At 43.7% G+C, this 18,007-nt stretch overlaps 1 protein-coding gene across 1 annotated transcript in view; it reads right to left on the bottom strand.

Moving 5' to 3' along the window:
* FRMPD4 (FERM and PDZ domain containing 4) overlaps window positions 1-18,007 on the bottom strand; it is a 544,401-nt gene that overhangs the window by 95,593 nt on the left and 430,801 nt on the right. Inside the window, 1 exon segment of the mRNA XM_040424984.1 lies at window positions 3,212-3,314. Coding sequence (XP_040280918.1) covers window positions 3,212-3,314 — 103 coding nt within the window.

Genomic DNA, 18,007 nt, shown 5'->3' on the forward strand with positions numbered 1-18,007 from the left:
GACAGGAATAGGCATGTCTACAATGGGCCGCCTGTTCCGTTCCGCAAATTGCAGATGGCACACGGGCGGCTTCCGTTTTTTGTGGATCCGCGGTTTGCGGACCAAAAAAAATGGCACGGTCGTGTGCATGAGCCCTTAGACTTCAAATTTTTTTCTGTTTACAGTGATATTTGTTTTCTTTCTAGTAAAGCTGGAACTAAGATCAGAAAAACGAGTATTTTAATTAACCTAGTACTGGAATGATGAATGATCCACTCATATAGAACATATGAACTTTTGTGTATTAGGCATAGAATGAAATCAAGTATGCTAGCTGCATTTATGATATACAGTAATTTCATCTTAGAGGTTAAGAGGGCTGCAGTCTATACTAGTCAGTTGATCTTAAGTGACAACTGTTTTTATAAAACTCTCAACATGGTCTATGATATTCACTGCCCTGCTGGAGGATGAGCCTAATTTATTACAAGGCAAACAGCTCTCATAAATTAGGCACATCCTCTCGCAATCTGTATGACTAGACTGAAATCTACGGTAGCTCAGAGCTGCCATAGATTGCAGCCTTGTTGTATGCCAGAGAACTGGAGTAAAAGAAGATAAATTTGCCATGCCCACTTGCCCTCCCCTCCCCTCGCTGTGCCCCCTTTTGGAGAAAGTGGCAAAGTGGCAAAGGTAGAGTAGAAATGCTACTCGCACCTATATTTAAGAGTAATGGCATTTAAAAAGTTACAATCATGAGGTTTGCAACTTTTTCATGCCAGAAAACTGGCGTGGATGGTAAATGATAAATTCCATAGATAATATCTACAGCTTTGAATATGCTCTATTTTCAGCAACATTTCATGGTTGTTCTCTATACTTTAGAATGTAAATGTAGAACATTGATACAGTACACCAGTTGTGAGAATCAAGGTATGGTTTTCTGCTTTCATCTGATTTACTACAACCTCGTTTCTGAGAGGCAGAAATAGAGAAAACAGATAATTCTGGTAGGCTTCTCAGAGCAACGCTATTGACCTTGGATGTTCATATACTTGGCATATGAATAATCAAAGATTATCATAAAAATTGATTACTTTTCTGCATGTCTAGAATTTGACCAGCTGGGAAATAAATAATATATTCCTCTTCTACCCTAGATTACTAGGTAATCAACTAGTAGCCCCTCTTAATTAACTAGGTAATCAAATATTAAAGGGGTTTTCCAGCTTTTACTAAGTAATAGCCTATTTTCAGAATAGGCCATCACTAGCTGATCCACAGGGGTCCAACACCTCACATCCCTACTGATCAGCTATAATGATGAGCGGCAGGGGCAATATTCGAATTTGCGATATTTTGCAAATATTCGTAATCAATTCGCGAATTCGAGAAGTCACCATTATTTTCTTATACAGGCATGGGTCACATTTGCTACATTTTTTAAGCTGCTAGAAGTTTCCTGAGACTGATTGGCATGGCAGAACATTACAATATCTTCATATACAGATAGAGTGACCCAATAAATTTGCGATTGCGCAAATTGGCAAATAATGATGTGCAAATTTTGGTGCAATACGTGCAACATTTTAGCAGGTCTGACTATATATTACTGATTGGTGCACTAAGTATTGTTGTGACATCACCTCACTATGTCTGTATGATGTACTGTATGTATGGACAGCAGAACCTATCAGCTACACTATATCACTATCTAACCTACACTGACTATCTACCACTAACTATCTGTATTATATATAAGCTATCTAACTAACTATCTAATGTAATGAGTGGAAAGCACAGAGCACAGCAATGACACTGCCGTTTCTCTCAGAACTGCAAAAAAATACAGAAAATGGCTGCTGGGGAGTTTCTTATATAGTAAAGGGGTAGGCAACTTTCCTATTGGTCGCTAGGGATGTTGCTAAGCTCAGACAAAGACATTGCAGCCTTCTCATTGGCCCACAAGCAAGAAGCAGGGAGGGATCATGGGTTCAGATGAAAATAAAATCTAGAATATTCTCGAATATGAATATATAGCACTATATTAAAAATCTTCGCGAATTCTCGAAGTGGCGATATTCGCGATTAAAATTTGCGATTCGAATATTCGCGCCCAACACTAATCAGCTATTGGGTGTAGCTTAATCGCTGGATGTCGGTGCCAGAACTACATAGCTCCATTAACTTTGTAGCACAGGGAGCTCGTTACTACAGCGCTGCTCCCTTTGAGATCAAGACTTCAAAACCCATTTAAAGAGGACCTTTCACTAGAATAAATCATCTAAACTAACTATACAGACATGGAGAGCGGCGCCCAGGGATCTCCCTGCACTTACTGTTATACCTGGGCGCCGCTCCGTTCGCCCGGTATAGAAAAAAAAGCCTCTCAGGCTATGAGCTGAGCGCTGTGATTGGCCAGCGCTACAGCATGGGAGAATGAGACGCCGGCCGGTTCCCCTGGGTGGAGCCTAACTATGAAGATACCGGAGGCTATACCGGGCGAATGGAGCGGCGCCCAGGTATAACAGTAAGTGCAGGGAGATCCCTGGGCGCCGCTCTCCATGTTTGTATAGTTAGTTTAGATGTTTTATTCTAGTGAAAGGTCCTCTTTAATCCCTCTTAAATTAGATGAATGGAACAGTTGCAAAATGTTTACAATAAATCTGCTGCATGTGAATTCTCCATAAAGGCAATAAAATAAAATAAAAAGTGGAAAATTACTGTTTTGAAAGAAGTGTGTAAAAGTAACGTGGAATCTTCCTGCTCTAAACATTTGTCATCTTTGTGTGGCTGGAGTTATTTTTTAGCAGGTGCTGGCAGTGGTAAATGATAGCTTGAAGCTGTTGTGTTTGTGAGTAATCTCGCATCTATTGGCCTAAATCCCTTCGCTTGTAATAACCATAGGTGCCAATTATTACAAATATCCTGTGTCCTAGCGGGAATCTTTTCTTAGTATTGTGGAAAATCACTGTTATCCTTGTAGTGCCAGGAACTTTTTTAGTTTTGTAACCAAAAGCTTCAACAGTTCCAAAAATTATTACATTATATAAATGACTGAAAGGCTCATCTCTCTGACAATGCAATTTGAATTCCCAGCTGCTCAGTATTCTGAGTGCCTATCCAAGAAAAAGATAATTTGTGCTGTGCATTAATGTTTTATTACTAGTGGCAACAGACACAAGGCTATTGCTGGGTATGGTGAATTAAAAGGAGAAAACATATCACTTACCTGACAAGGTCGATCACTCGCTCCCTTGGGGCACTGCTGACAGGCTCCTCATTTATCATTATGATTTGGTCTCCTGGGACTAATTTCCCTTCAGAGGGACCACCTGTACCAAAAGCAAAGAAAGAGATATTAGAAACATTAAAAAATGTATACATTGAAATAATGCACCTCCTGCAAGCTAAAAGGATGTAATTAATTCTTTAATTCATGTTGACAATGTATCATTTGCTATGGCATAGTAATTGCAAGACTGCATAGAGAAGGTCAAATGTCATAATTATTGTACAAATGATTGCACTTACTCATATTTTATTTAATACTGATTCATAGTTTGTGAAATGAAATGCTCCAATGTCAATTAGTCTATATTTGTTAGAAACATTTAGAATGCTTTTAGAATGTGAATCACCTTCTTCCTCAGATATAATGTCATATATAGCTTTGGAGAAACACATGGTGCAATTGCATAATGCCTGCAGCAAAAACATAATTGATGCCAGTGATGCTGAAAAATATGCCTTTTGTTTACTTACTAACTGGAGAAGCTTTGCAACATGTTTTTGGGGAAAAAGGCACAATTGTACAGTTTACAGTGCAACTACTATGCTTAAGGTATCATCAGACAGTGGACTTAGTTTTTCTTTTCTTAATTGGGCTGTTAGCTGGCTCCTGCACATACAAAAATAGTACTGTTTCTTTAAAAACTCATGTGCAGTGCAAGAAAGTCTGTATTTAAAGATAGATAGATAGATAGGTGAACAGCTCAAGCCCTGTAACATACAAAATGAACTAATTCACTCTATCCTATCTCTAGCTGTCTTTCTGTTAAGTAATTCAGTCTACCTAACTAAATAATCTTCCTAATCCCTAACACTGTACCTGTAAGATGCTAAAGTGTTTTGTGTCTTCAATTGCTGTGCCTGTGACAAACATGTCCTATCACATCAGTGGCTGAGCTGAGAATAGTGGACCTTACATAGAGCCTATTAGATAAGTTAATATCGCCCATCCCGATTGCCTGTCAGGCTGACTGCAAGGCATTATTGGCAAACCTGCCAGCCAGGGCCCATTTTGGGTTCAACGGATCTTTTATCTACACACTTCCTGCCCTGTTTTTCTCGCTAGTGTACTGAATTTGATATGTAAAATTGTGGTTCTCTTTGCGCAATAAATCACCAAAATATTGGCTTCATTTGGAATTAGAATTTTTTGAAAATTCGTAACAAATTTGATTCGTGTAGAATTAATTCCTTCATCTTTATCAGGCAAGCAATTCTTTTAATCTCAAATTTTTGGTTTTGGAGAGAAGCACATACAAGGAGCATTCAGTTTAACCACCTCCGGACCGCCGAACGCAGCGACGCGTCCTGGAGGTGGTTGATTCATTCCGCCTAGACGCGCCGGCGCATCCTCTCGCGAGACGCGAGATTTCGGTCACAGCCGGCCCGCACATGCGCATCGCGGGCCGGCAAAAGTTCGAGGAGAATTGCATCAGCAACCTGCCAGCCAATGATCGTCGCTGGCAGGTTGCTGATTTTTAAAAAATCGAATCACAAGCCATATAACAGATCATATTAGTAAATATGATCTGTTATATGGCTTCTCTGCTCCTCTTCTGGTCCTTTTCGTCGGTTGGATCCAGCAGAGGAGCAGACTGAACTGTGAGTACACACCAAACACTGTCCTTAGCCCCAGATCACCTTCCATCACCCCCATCATCCAAATTAACCCCTTGATCGCCCCCTGTCAATCACTTAGTGAAAGACAAAAAGTGATCAGTGTAAACTGTCACTTTTTTTTTTTTTCACTAGTATTGGCTGTTAGGTTTTATGATTAGTTTAGGCCCCTTGGTTAGGTAGTTTAGGGATCAGTTAGCGCCCAGCCCACCGCACCGCAGTCCCTTATTCGCTGATTAGCGTATCGCTAATCAGCATTTGTACTTTTATAGTATCTGTAAGTGATCAAAACTGATCACGGTCAGATCTATAATTGTATTAGTGTCACCTTAGCTCGCCCTCCACCCAAAACGCAGTGTTTGCCCGATCAGGCCTGATCCGTCGCCCACACGTGCGTTCACCCACGCCCGCCCCACCGCAGTGACAAAAAATTATTATTTTTTGATCACTGCACATTCACTTTACACGCACTGCGGCGATAAAAAAATCAGTTTTGATATTTTTTATCAATCGCAGCGGCCTCCGGTACTTCGCTAGCCTCCCCTTTGTAAGACAGGCTTGCTTTTTTTCTTGGGTAGTCTCAGGGAATACCCCTAAATTTAGTTGCCCAAATATCAAACAGGGGGTATTCTTCTGAAGAGGCCTACAGGATTCTGACCCAGTCGGATGAGGAGTGGGAACCCTCATCTGATGAATCTAGCGGGTCAGAATATGAACCTGTAGAAAGCAGTGGCTCTCTGACCCAAAGTTCGGACGAGGAGGTGGAGGTCCCTGATAGAACCAGGCGTACCCGGCCACGTGTCGCTAGACCACAGGTTGCGCAGGATCCGCTTCAAGAGCAGCAGAGTGGGGCTGTCGCTGCCGGATCACGTGGTGAGGCATACACCAGCAGCGCAGCCCTTCCTGGACCTAGTACCAGCACTGCCGTACAACATGGTGAAGTAGCGAGCACCAGAAGGGCAGTTGAAGCTGGTACGGTGGCACGTGCAGTAGTTACCCCGTCGCAGCCACCGCACAGACAGGCCCGTAGAGCCCCTAGAGTCCCTGAGGTGCTGGCAAACCCTGATTGGCAGTCACCAACTTCAGCCGCACCAGTAGTTCCCCCTTTCACCGCCCAGTCTGGAGTTCGGGTTGAGACGGCTCAGATCAGTACGGCCCTGGGATTTTTTGAGCTGTTCTTGACTGCGGAGCTCTTGGACTTAGTCGTGGCAGAAACAAATCGGTATGCCACACAATTTATAACCGCAAACCCGGGAAGCTATTATGCCCAGCCTTTCCGGTGGAAACCAGTCCAAGTTTCCGAACTTAAAATTTTTCTGGGCCTTCTCCTCAACATGGGTCTAACTAAAAAGCATGAATTGCGGTCATATTGGTCCACGAACCCAATTCATCACATGCCCATGTTCTCTGCTGCTATGTCCAGGACACGATTTGAGACCATCTTGCGTTTCCTGCATTTTAGCGACAACACCACCTCCCGTCCCAGAGGCCACCCAGCTTTTGACCGGCTCCACAAAATTCGGCCCCTCATAGACCATTTCAACCAGAAATTTGCAGATTTGTATACCCCTGAGCAAAACATCTGCGTAGACGAGTCCCTAATACATTTTACCGGGCGCCTTGGCTTCAAACAATACATCCCAAGCAAGCGTGCCCGGTATGGGGTCAAATTGTATAAGCTCTGTGAAAGGGCCACAGGCTATACCCACAAATTTCGGATCTATGAGGGAAAAGATCAGACCCTGGAGCCGGTCGGTTGCCCTGACTACCTGGGGAGCAGTGGGAAGACAGTCTGGGACTTGGTGTCACCCTTATTCGGCAAGGGGTACCATCTTTATGTGGACAATTTCTACACAAGTGTGGCCCTCTTTAGGCATTTGTTTCTAGAACAGATTTGCGCCTGTGGCACCGCGCGAACTAGTCGCGTGGGCTTCCCCCAACGGCTCGTTACCACCCGTCTTGCAAGGGGGGAGAGGGCTGCCTTGTGTAACGAAGAACTGCTCGCGGTGAAATGGAGAGACAAGCGTGACGTTTACATGCTCTCCTCCATTCACGCAGACACGACAATCCAAATTGAAAGGGCAACCCGTGTCATTGAAAAGCCCCTCTCAGTCCACGACTATAATGCGCTCATGGGAGGGGTGGACTTCAATGACCAGATGTTGGTGTCACGGATGGTGTACAGGAAACAAGACAATACAATATAAACAATGACTCACTGGATCCACAACTAAGGAACAAAAGGGAGAGCCCTGCATGAGACCTGCCGCTCTCCCTTATTGCTCAGCCTATGCGACCACCCCAAAGGTGGATGGGCGCATATCCACGAACCTCGACTATCTTACACCTGAAGACCCTACAATAGTGAGGGGATACGACCACCGGCTCCCTACACAGACACGGAGGGAGTCAGGGTCACCTGGATCCAGAAAACAGAAAATCATAAATACATAAACAGCACTTATCTTGCAGACGACTGGGGACTGTGGACTGAGAACTAGGAACAGCATGCACACACACTCCAGGAAGTTGTATAAGCTGCACACTACTGCATTCTGGGGAGGAACTTAAAGGGCAGCAATCAGTCCAACTGTATGACAGCTGAGATAGACTAACGAGATGAGGAACTCAACCAAAACAAAGAAATTCAAGGAGGAGGATCTGAAAGGCTCCTGTCAGAGCTTCTCAGCTGTCTGGCTGTGACAGTACCCCTCCCTCTACGAGTGGACTCCGGACACTCAGAGCCCACCTTCTCAGGATGGGACCTATGGAAAGCCCTAATGAGACGAGAGGCCTTAATGTCCGTCACTGGGACCCACATCCTCTCCTCAGGACCATAACCCTCCCAATGAACGAGGTACTGGAGGGAACCGCGGACAAGACGAGAATCCACAATCCTAGAGACCTGAAATTCAAGATTTCCATCAACCATAATCGGAGGAGGAGGCAAAGGCGAGGGTACAATAGGTTGAACATAAGGTTTCAATAAGGACTTATGAAAAACATTATGGATCTTCCAAGTCTGAGGAAGATCAAGACGGTAGGCAACAGGATTGATGACAGACAGGATCTTGTAAGGCCCAATAAACCTAGGACCCAACTTCCAGGAGGGAACCTTCAATTTGATATTCTTGGTAGACAACCACACCAGATCACCAACATTCAGGTCCGGACCAGGCACACGTCTCTTATCTGCAACACGCTTATATCTCTCACTCATGCTCTTTAGATTATCCTGAATCTTTTGCCAAATAGATGACAAAGACGAGGAGAATCTGTCCTCATCAGGGAAACCAGAAGACCCCTCTCCCGAGAAAGTCCCAAACTGCAGATGAAACCCATATGCACCAAAAAATGGTGACTTATCAGAGGACTCCTGACGACGGTTATTTAAAGCAAACTCAGCAAGGGACAAAAAAGAACACCAATCCTCCTGATTCTCCGCCACAAAACAGCGCAGATATGTCTCCAGATTCTGATTGACGCGCTCCGTCTGGCCATTCGACTGCGGGTGGAAAGCAGAAGAGAATGACAACCGAACCCCCAAGCGAGAACAGAAAGCCTTCCAGAATCTGGAAACAAACTGCGTGCCCCTATCAGAGACTATGTCTGAAGGAATACCATGCAATTTGACAATGTGGTCAATAAATGCCTGCGGCAGCGTCTTAGCATTGGGCAAACCAGGAAAAGGGATAAAATGCACCATTTTGCTAAAACGGTCCACCACCACCAGAATCACAGTCTTCCCCGAGGAAAGAGGCAAGTCCGTTATGAAGTCCATGGACAGATGTGTCCAAGGACGGGAAGGAATGGGCAAAGGGAGGAGAGGACCTGATGGCCGTGAATGAGGGACTTTGGCACGAGCGCAAGTCTCGCAAGCTGCCACAAAACCCTCAACTGACTTACGAAGCGCAGGCCACCAGAATCTCCGAGCGATGAGATCCAGTGTGGCTCTTGCCCCCGGGTGCCCAGCAAGGACCGTATCGTGGTGTTCTTTAAAAATCTTGTGTCTCAAAGCGAGAGGCACAAACAACCTCCCAGGAGGACAAAGATCAGGAGCCTCTGACTGGGCTGCCTGCACCTCTGCCTCCAATTCAGGGAAAAGAGCAGAGACCACCACACCTTCAGCCAAAATGGGACCCGGGTCTTCAAAATTCCCACCTCCCGGAAAACAACGTGACAGGGCATCTGCCTTCACATTCTTAACCCCAGGGCGGAACGTGACAACAAAATTAAACCTTGAAAAGAACAAAGACCATCTGGCTTGTCTCGGGTTCAGACGCTTGGCTGACTCCAAGTAGGCCAGATTTTTATGGTCAGTAAACACGGTAATAGGGTGTCTGGCTCCCTCTAGCCAATGGCGCCATTCCTCAAAAGCCAACTTGATGGCCAACAATTCCCTATCTCCCACATCATAATTTCTCTCTGCGGAGGAGAGTTTCTTTGAGAAAAAGGCACACGGTTGCCATTTGGCAGGAGAGGAACCCTGAGACAAGACCGCACCCACCCCTACCTCAGAAGCATCAACCTCAACTATGAAGGGTAACGAAATATCAGGTTGTACCAGGATGGGAGCGGAAGCAAAACTCTCCTTGATATTAGAAAAGGCCTTACGCGCCTCTACCGACCAGGAAGAAAAATCTACCCCCTTTCTGGTCATATCAGTGAGTGGTTTAACAACAGAGGAATAATTCAAAATAAATTTCCTGTAATAATTGGCAAAGCCCAAAAAACGCATCAGCGCCTTCTGATTCTCAGGAAGCTCCCACTCAAGCACAGCGCGGACCTTTTCGGGGTCCATGCGAAAACCAGAAGCGGAGAGAAGAAACCCCAGAAATTGAATTTCTGGAACTGCAAACACACATTTTTCCAGTTTTGCGTATAATTTATTCTCCCGCAGAATGAGCAAGACCTGACGTAAGTGTTCCTTATGAGTCTTGAAATCAGGAGAAAAAATCAAAATGTCATCCAAATACACTAATACAAATTTTCCCATTAAATGATAAAAAATGCTGTTCACAAAATGCTGAAAAACGGCTGGGGCATCCATCAAACCAAAAGGCATAACCAAATTCTCAAAATGGCCCTCAGGGGTATTGAAAGCCGTCTTCCATTCGTCTCCTTCTCTGACCCTGACCAGGTTGTATGCCCCTCTTAGGTCTAATTTGGAAAAGACTTTAGCCCCAACAACCTGGTTAAACAGGTCCGGGATCAGAGGAAGCGGATAAGGATCACGAATAGTGATACTGTTCAACTCCCTGAAATCCAGACAAGGTCTTAAAGAACCATCTTTTTTCTTAACAAAGAAAAAGCCAGCGGCAACAGGTGACTTCGAGGGTCGTATGTGTCCTTTTCTCAGACTCTCAGAGATATAAGCACGCATAGCGACCCTCTCAGGTTGGGAGAGATTGTATAAACGAGATTTAGGCAGCTTGGCGCCTGGGATGAGATTAATAGGGCAATCATACTCCCTGTGCGGAGGCAAATCCTGAACTCCACTCTCAGAGAAGACATCCGAAAATTCAGAGAGGAAAGGTGGTACAGTCTTAGTAGAAACCTCAGAAACAGATGTCATGAGGCAATTCTCTCTGCAAAAGTCACTCCAACCATTTATTTGCCTCGCTTGCCAATCAATGGTGGGGTTATGTTTAGTGAGCCAGGGTAGTCCCAACACTAGAGGAGTAGGCAAACCGCTAAGGACGAAACATGACACATCCTCAACATGAGCATCACTCACAATTAAACGGATATTGTGAACTATGCCCTTTAATGATTTCTGAGAAAGTGGAGCGGAATCAATAGCAAAAACAGGAATATCCTTTCCCAAAGTGCATACCTGGAAACCATGAGTTATTGCAAATTGATTATCAATGAGATTGACAGCTGCTCCACTATCCACAAAAATCTCACAAAAAATGCTCTTGCTCTCTAGCGCCACCCTAGCAGGTAGGACAAAACGGGAACTACAAGCAAACGGAAAACCTTCAATTTCCGCCTCAACCCTGCCAATAGTAACAGACGGAACATTTTTAAAAGATTTTTTACTTTTTGTCTCTTTATTACTCCCAGAAAACTGCCTGAATCTCCTAGAGGGACAAACATTTGCCAAATGATTTATACCTCCACAACAAAAACAAACCCTCCCATGCAGGCTGAATCTTCTATTGTCTGAGGCAATCAAACCCAGCTGCATGGGTTCCTGCTCAGAAGGGGCTGACAGTGACTGAGACCCCTGCGCACAGAATGAGACTGCTGCACTGTCCCGGGACTGAGTATGACAGGAAGGAGAGATCTCTCCTCTCTCACTAAGACGCCTGTCAATACGAACGGCCTGAGACATAGCAGAGTCCAGGGAGATTGGCCTCTCATGAAAGGCAAATGCATCTTTCAATCCCTCTGAAAGACCCTGGCAAAATTGACTTCGGAGTGCAGCATCATTCCAACCAGTATCAGCTGCCCATCTCCGAAATTCTGAGCAGTATATCTCTGCGGATTGTTTACCCTGGCATAACAGACGTAGTTTAGACTCAGCCAGAGCAATACGATCCGGATCATCATATATCTGACCCAGGGCTAAAAAGAATTCATCCACTGAGCGGAGGGGCCGTGCCCCCTCCGGTAGCGAAAAGGCCCAAGACTGAGTGTTACCCCTGAGCAACGATACAATGATCCCCACCCTCCGTTCTTTATCACCAGAGGAATGGGGAAGAAGGCGAAAATGGAGTTTGCAAGCCTCTTTAAAAAGCACAAAATTCTCACTACCCCCAGAGAACGTATCCGGGAGCGAGATCTTAGGCTCAGCACAAACTCCACAAACGCAAGCTGAACCGGTCACTTGAAACTGAGAAAAAATCCTACGGAGATCAGCTACCTCCAATGAAAGACCCTGGAGGCGTTCAGCCAAAAGTGAAACAGGATCCATGCTTGAGACGGTTTTGGCGGCTTATAATGTCACGGATGGTGTACAGGAAACAAGACAATACAATATAAACAATGACTCACTGGATCCACAACTAAGGAACAAAAGGGAGAGCCCTGCATGAGACCTGCCGCTCTCCCTTATTGCTCAGCCTATGCAACCACCCCAAAGGTGGATGGGCGCATATCCACGAACCTCGACTATCTTACACCTGAAGACCCTACAATAGTGAGGGGATACGACCACCGGCTCCCTACACAGACACGGAGGGAGTCAGGGTCACCTGGATCCAGAAAACAGAAAATCATAAATACATAAACAGCACTTATCTTGCAGACGACTGGGGACTGTGGACTGAGAACTAGTAACAGCATGCACACACACTCCAGGAAGTTGTATAAGCCGCACACTACTGCATTCTGGGGAGGAACTTAAAGGGCAGCAATCAGTCCAACTGCATGACAGCTGAGATAGACTAACGAGATGAGGAACTCAACCAATATACTGTCTGTATATTTAATTCAATTGGCTCTGTATAATAGTTTTGTTCTCTACAGTAAGGCTGGGAGAACACGATCCTTCCTCAAATTCCAGGAAGAGATCATCGAGAACCTCCTGTATCCAGGAGGTTCCGTGGCCCCAACCACCAGTGTAGTTAGCCGTCTACACGAGCGACATTTCCCCAGTGTCGTTCCTGGTACCTCAACCCAACCGCCACCCCGAAAAAAATGTTGTGTCTGTAGCAGGAGTGGAATAAGGCGTGACACCCGCTATTTCTGTCCTGACTGTCCTGACCACCCTGCCCTATGCTTAGGAGAGTGTTTCCGGAAGTACCACACACAGGTACACCTAGCATAGGGATTGCATCTCACAGGACAGGCACACAGGGCTATTAGGGCCCTTTTACTCACAGCTGCTGCAAACCTCTCCTTTCACCTGGGATAAAGTGCATAACGTACTTCTCCACATCTTTGGGCGATTTGCGCTTTGCACATTGTCCCATGGGGAAGGAGAGGTTTGTTCTATAAAGGTAAAAAAAACTAAACAAAAAAAAGTTAACGTTCAGTTAAAAAAGTTAAAAAAAGTTTATATGTTCTGTTCAAAAGTTAATAAATTTATTGCGTTGCGGCCTGGTTTTTTCTTTTTTGTTTTTTTTACCTTCCAGGTGGACAAACCGATCGACTAGCTGCAGCACTGATGTGCATTCTGACAGAAGCATTGCGCTGCTGTCAGATTACACACAAGTCGGTGTATGCGGCGCTGCAAGACGAGATTTCTCCTCTGCAGTAAAAGATACGTTTGCCGAGGCATATGAGCTGAGGAGGTGGCGGTGTTCATATACTTTGGCAAACACTTTGTATATATAAAAAAAAAAATCCCGGCAATGATTTATTCATCCACATCGATTGATGTGAATGGAGAAATCTGGTTTGCCAGGGCATACGAGCTAAGTGGGTATGGATGTTGGGCGGAGCTCCTATGTCCTGGCAGATGCCTTTCCCCTCCTTTTTCTTTTTTTGGCAGAGATTTTTTCATCCACATTGATCGATGCGAATGAAGAAATCTGTGCCGTTCATTTTTTTCTTTCAGCCCAGAGGCTGAACGGAAAAAAAAATCTCATTACCCGTATGCTCAATATAAGGAGAATAGCAGAAACTCCTAATGCTGGCCATACATGTAATGATTGCGGAGACCCTCAAATGCCAGGGCAGTACAAACACCCCACAAATAACACCATTTTGGAAAGAAGACACCCCAAGGTATTCGCTGAGGGGAATATTGAGTCCATGAAAGATTGAAATTTTTGTCCCAAGTTAGCGGAAAGGGAGACTTTGTGAGAAAAAAATCAAAAAAATCAATTTCCGCTAACTTGTGCCAAAATTTTTTTTTTCTATGAACTCGCCATGCCTCTCATTGAATACCTTGGGGTGTCTTCTTTCCAAAAAGGGGTCACATGTGGGGTATTTATACTGCCCTGGCATTTTAGGGGCCCCAAAGCGTGAGAAGAAGTCTGGTATCCAAATGTCTAAAAATGCCCTCCTAAAAGGAATTTGGGCACCTTTGCCCACCTAGGCTGCAAAAAAGTGTCACACATGTGGTATCTCCGTATTCAGGAGAAGTTGGGGAATGTGTTTTGGGGTGTCATTTTACATATACCCATGCTGGGTGAGATAAATATCTTGGTCAAATGCCAACTTTGTTTAAAAAAATGGGAAAAGTTGTCTTTTGCCAAGATATTTCTCTCACCCAGCATGGGTATATGTAAAATGACACCCCAAAACACATTCCCCAACTTCTCCTGAATACGGAGATACCACATGTGTGACACTTTTTTGCAGCCTAGGTGGGCAAAGGGGCCCACATTCCAAAGAGCACCTTTCGGATTTCACAGGTCATTTACCTACTTACCACACATTTGGGCCCCTAGAATGCCAGGGCAGTATAACTACCCCACAAGTGACCCCATTTTGGAAAGAAGACACCCCAAGGTATTCCGTGAGGGGCATGGCGAGTTCCTAGAATTTTTTATTTTTTGTCACAAGTTAGTGGAAAATGATGATTTTTTTTTTTCTTACAAAGTCTCATATTCCACTAACTTGTGACAAAAAATAAAAACTTCCATGAACTCACTATGCCCATCAGCGAATACCTTGGGGTGTCTTCTTTCCAAAATGGGGTCACTTGTGGGGTAGTTATACTGCCCTGGCATTCTAGGGGCCCAAATGTGTGGTAAGGAGTTTGAAATCAAATTCTGTAAAAAATGGCCGGTGAAATCCGAAAGGTGCTCCTTGGAATGTGGGCCCCTTTGCCTACCTAGGCTGCAAAAAAGTGTCACACATGTGGTATCTCCGTATTCAGGAGAAGTTGGGGAATGTGTTTTGGGGTGTCATTTTACATATACCCATGCTGGGTGAGAGAAATATCTTGTCAAAAGACAACTTTTCCCATTTTTTTATACAAAGTTGGCATTTGACCAAGATATTTATCTCACCCAGCATGGGTATATGTAAAATGACACCCCAAAACACATTGCCCAACTTCTCCTGAATACGGAGATACCACATGTGTGACACTTTTTTGCAGCCTAGGTGGGCAAAGGGGCCCACATTCCAAAGAGCACCTTTCGGATTTCACCGGCCACTTTTTACAGAATTTGATTTCAAACTCCTTACCACACATTTGGGCCCCTAGAATGCCAGGGCAGTATAACTACCCCACAAGTGACCCCATTTTGGAATTTAGACACCCAAAGGTATTCGCTGATGGGCATAGTGAGTTCATTGAACTTTTTATTTTTTGTCACAAGTTAGTGGAATATGAGACTTTGTAAGAAAAAAAAAAAGAAAAAATCCTCATTTTCCGCTAACTTGTGACAAAAAATAAAAAGTTCTATGAACTCACTATGCCCATCAGCGAATACCTTAGGGTGTCTACTTTCCGAAATGGGGTCATTTGTGGGGTGTTTGTACTGTCTGGCCATTGTAGAACCTCAGGAAACATGACAGGTGCTCAGAAAGTCAGAGCTGCTTCAAAAAGCGGAAATTCACATTTTTGTACCATAGTTTGTAAACGCTATAACTTTTACCCAAACATTTTTTAAATTTCGATTAATAACAAAAAAAGTAAAAATGTCAGCAGCAATGAAATACCACCAAATGAAAGCTCTATTAGTGAGAAGAAAAGGAGGTAAAATTCATTTGGGTGGTAAGTTGCATGACCGAGCAATTAACGGTGAAATTAGGGTAGGTCAGAAGTGTAAAAAGTGGCCTGGTCTTTAAGGGTGTTTAAGCTATAGGGGCTGAGGTGGTTAATGGGACAGTCACAGACATTTCTGAGACAAATCTGCTGCATATGAATAAACCCTTTCACTGCTCTGAAAATAAGACTAACATTTTTTTTTAATCCCATCCACTTATAATGTGACGGTACAAATATGAATCATTGGCCAATATTTATCAAGACCAATGCAAGAAGTAGCTATCGCTGTTTCTCTAGGCAAGGGTTACATTCTACTGTATCCACATCTACACTTACAGCTTTTTAGGGGGCACTGTATGTGGCACTATTACTCTTAGGGCTCATTCAGACGGCCATATGTTTTGTTCCGAACCCGTTCCGCATTTTTGCGGAACAGGTGCAGACCTATTCATTTCAATGGGGCTGCAAAATATGCGGACAGCACACCGTGTGCTGTCCGTATCCATTGTTCCGGTCCGCGGCCCTGCAAAAAATATAGAGCATGTCCTATTCTTGTCCGCAATTGCGGACAAGAATAGGCAATTTCTAGAAGAGTGACAGCTATGTGCGGTCCACACGGGCTGGTATACGTGGTCCGCAAAACACATACGGCCGTCTGAATGAGCTGTTAGGGGAACTATTTGCTTATCATACTGCCTCCTATGTTAAGCTGGTTTTCTTGCCGTTTTACAAAAGTGACAAGAAATATCTGTCTTTACAGCTTTTTTTTAGCCCATTAATGACCAGCCTGTGTTGGGCCTTAGTGACCAAGCGTTTTCTTTTTTTACGTTTTTTTTTTATTGATATAGCTGTATGAGGGCTTGTTTTTTTTGCAGGACAAGTTGTATTTTTAATAGCACCATTTTGGGTTAACTTTTATTAACTCTTTCTGGCAGGGGATGGGAAAAAAAAATGCAATACTGCCATTGAGTTTTTACGTTATAAATTTTTCAGCATTCATTTTTCAGCATAATTAACATTATAACTTTATTCCCTGCCACTATGATTACAGTGATACCAAATACACATAGGGGCACATTTTTTAAGACCAGCATCTAAAACCATTATAAAGAGGCGCCGGCCTCTCCATACCTTTGGTGCATTCAGCACTAGTTCTAAATATAAGACTGCTTCCCTAGCTGGCTTACATTTAGACCATTTTCTATGCCTAAAACAACCGTAGAAAATGATAAAGGAGACAGGTCTGCCGGCCCGCCACCTTCTCCGCCCACGCCAGGCCCATTATTTTAGATCTGACGTGAGCCATTGCGACACCATTGCGACACCATCTGCTCCTGAAATTCACCTAATTTAGGCATATTTCACGTTTTACTACCTTTAATAAAAAAAAAAAAAAAAGCTTTTGCATTGCCGCATCCCAAGACCCATACTGAGAATAACTAGCCCTCTTTGAACACTGCTGCAAAATAGACTCCAGTGCCTCTCCAATAAAATTGACATATTTCTGGCTTTTATTCTTCTAGGTGGGATAAAACATATAGTATGTTAGGTGCAAAACAGATTATGTGGTACATGTGGTATTGTGCCCCTGTGATAGACTCTGCTGTACATAGGGAAGACAAAAAGATGTTTCTATAAGACGTTCAGGGAACATGTCAGATCAATAAAGACAGGGATTGGATCATCCAGATTAGTAAAGCATGACAGAGATTATCTTCATACGGATAGTAGCATGTTGAAATTTGGAAGTAGTCCATATGCCAGTAAAAGGAGGAGATCGCCATAGATTATTGCTACAAAGAGAGGCCAGATCTTCAAGCAAGATGGCAGCGGCCGGCCCAGCGCGAGCAAATGGAGGCAGTAAGTTTGATTAAAAAAAATTATGTTAATTTTACACAGTTTTTACACTCAGATGCTGCGATCATGTATGAACGCAGCATCTGATGGGTACAATGATAGGGAGCAGCACTTATCGCAGCTCATTGTCATTGCACCCGCTACTTACATTAAAATGCTCTTCGTGACTAAGTAATTCGTCACAAAGGGAATTTTTATTTTATTTGCCGAATCAGCCGAATCAAACTTTTCAATAATTCGCTCATCTCTATAAGTCATATAACTTTTTAGTTGTAAATAAATATTTTTCTAACAATTGATGAAGTATCTATATAAAATACATGTATGGCATGGTAACAGAATATACCATAAATATCAAATTCATTCTGGTTTGTTCTATGATACCTCGACCACATCTGTGTTGCTCTACTAGGTGCCATAACACCAGGGTGGCCCATTAGAGTCAATGGACTCCCACTGATCAAACAATGTTTGCAGTGGAATAAAAATGTAAGTGAAATTCTTTTTTTAGCTGTACTTTCCGTAAACACAATTGGGATTTTATTGATTGCCATATCCAGCATTATTCTCCTTTTGTCATCTGCAACTTTTTTTACGCAAACTTCCAGTGTATTAAGTTTTATGGTAAGAAATACTTCTAGTACT

This window comes from Bufo bufo, chromosome 3 (genome assembly GCF_905171765.1).
Source record: "Bufo bufo chromosome 3, aBufBuf1.1, whole genome shotgun sequence".
NCBI classification, from domain to species: Eukaryota; Metazoa; Chordata; class Amphibia; order Anura; family Bufonidae; genus Bufo; species Bufo bufo.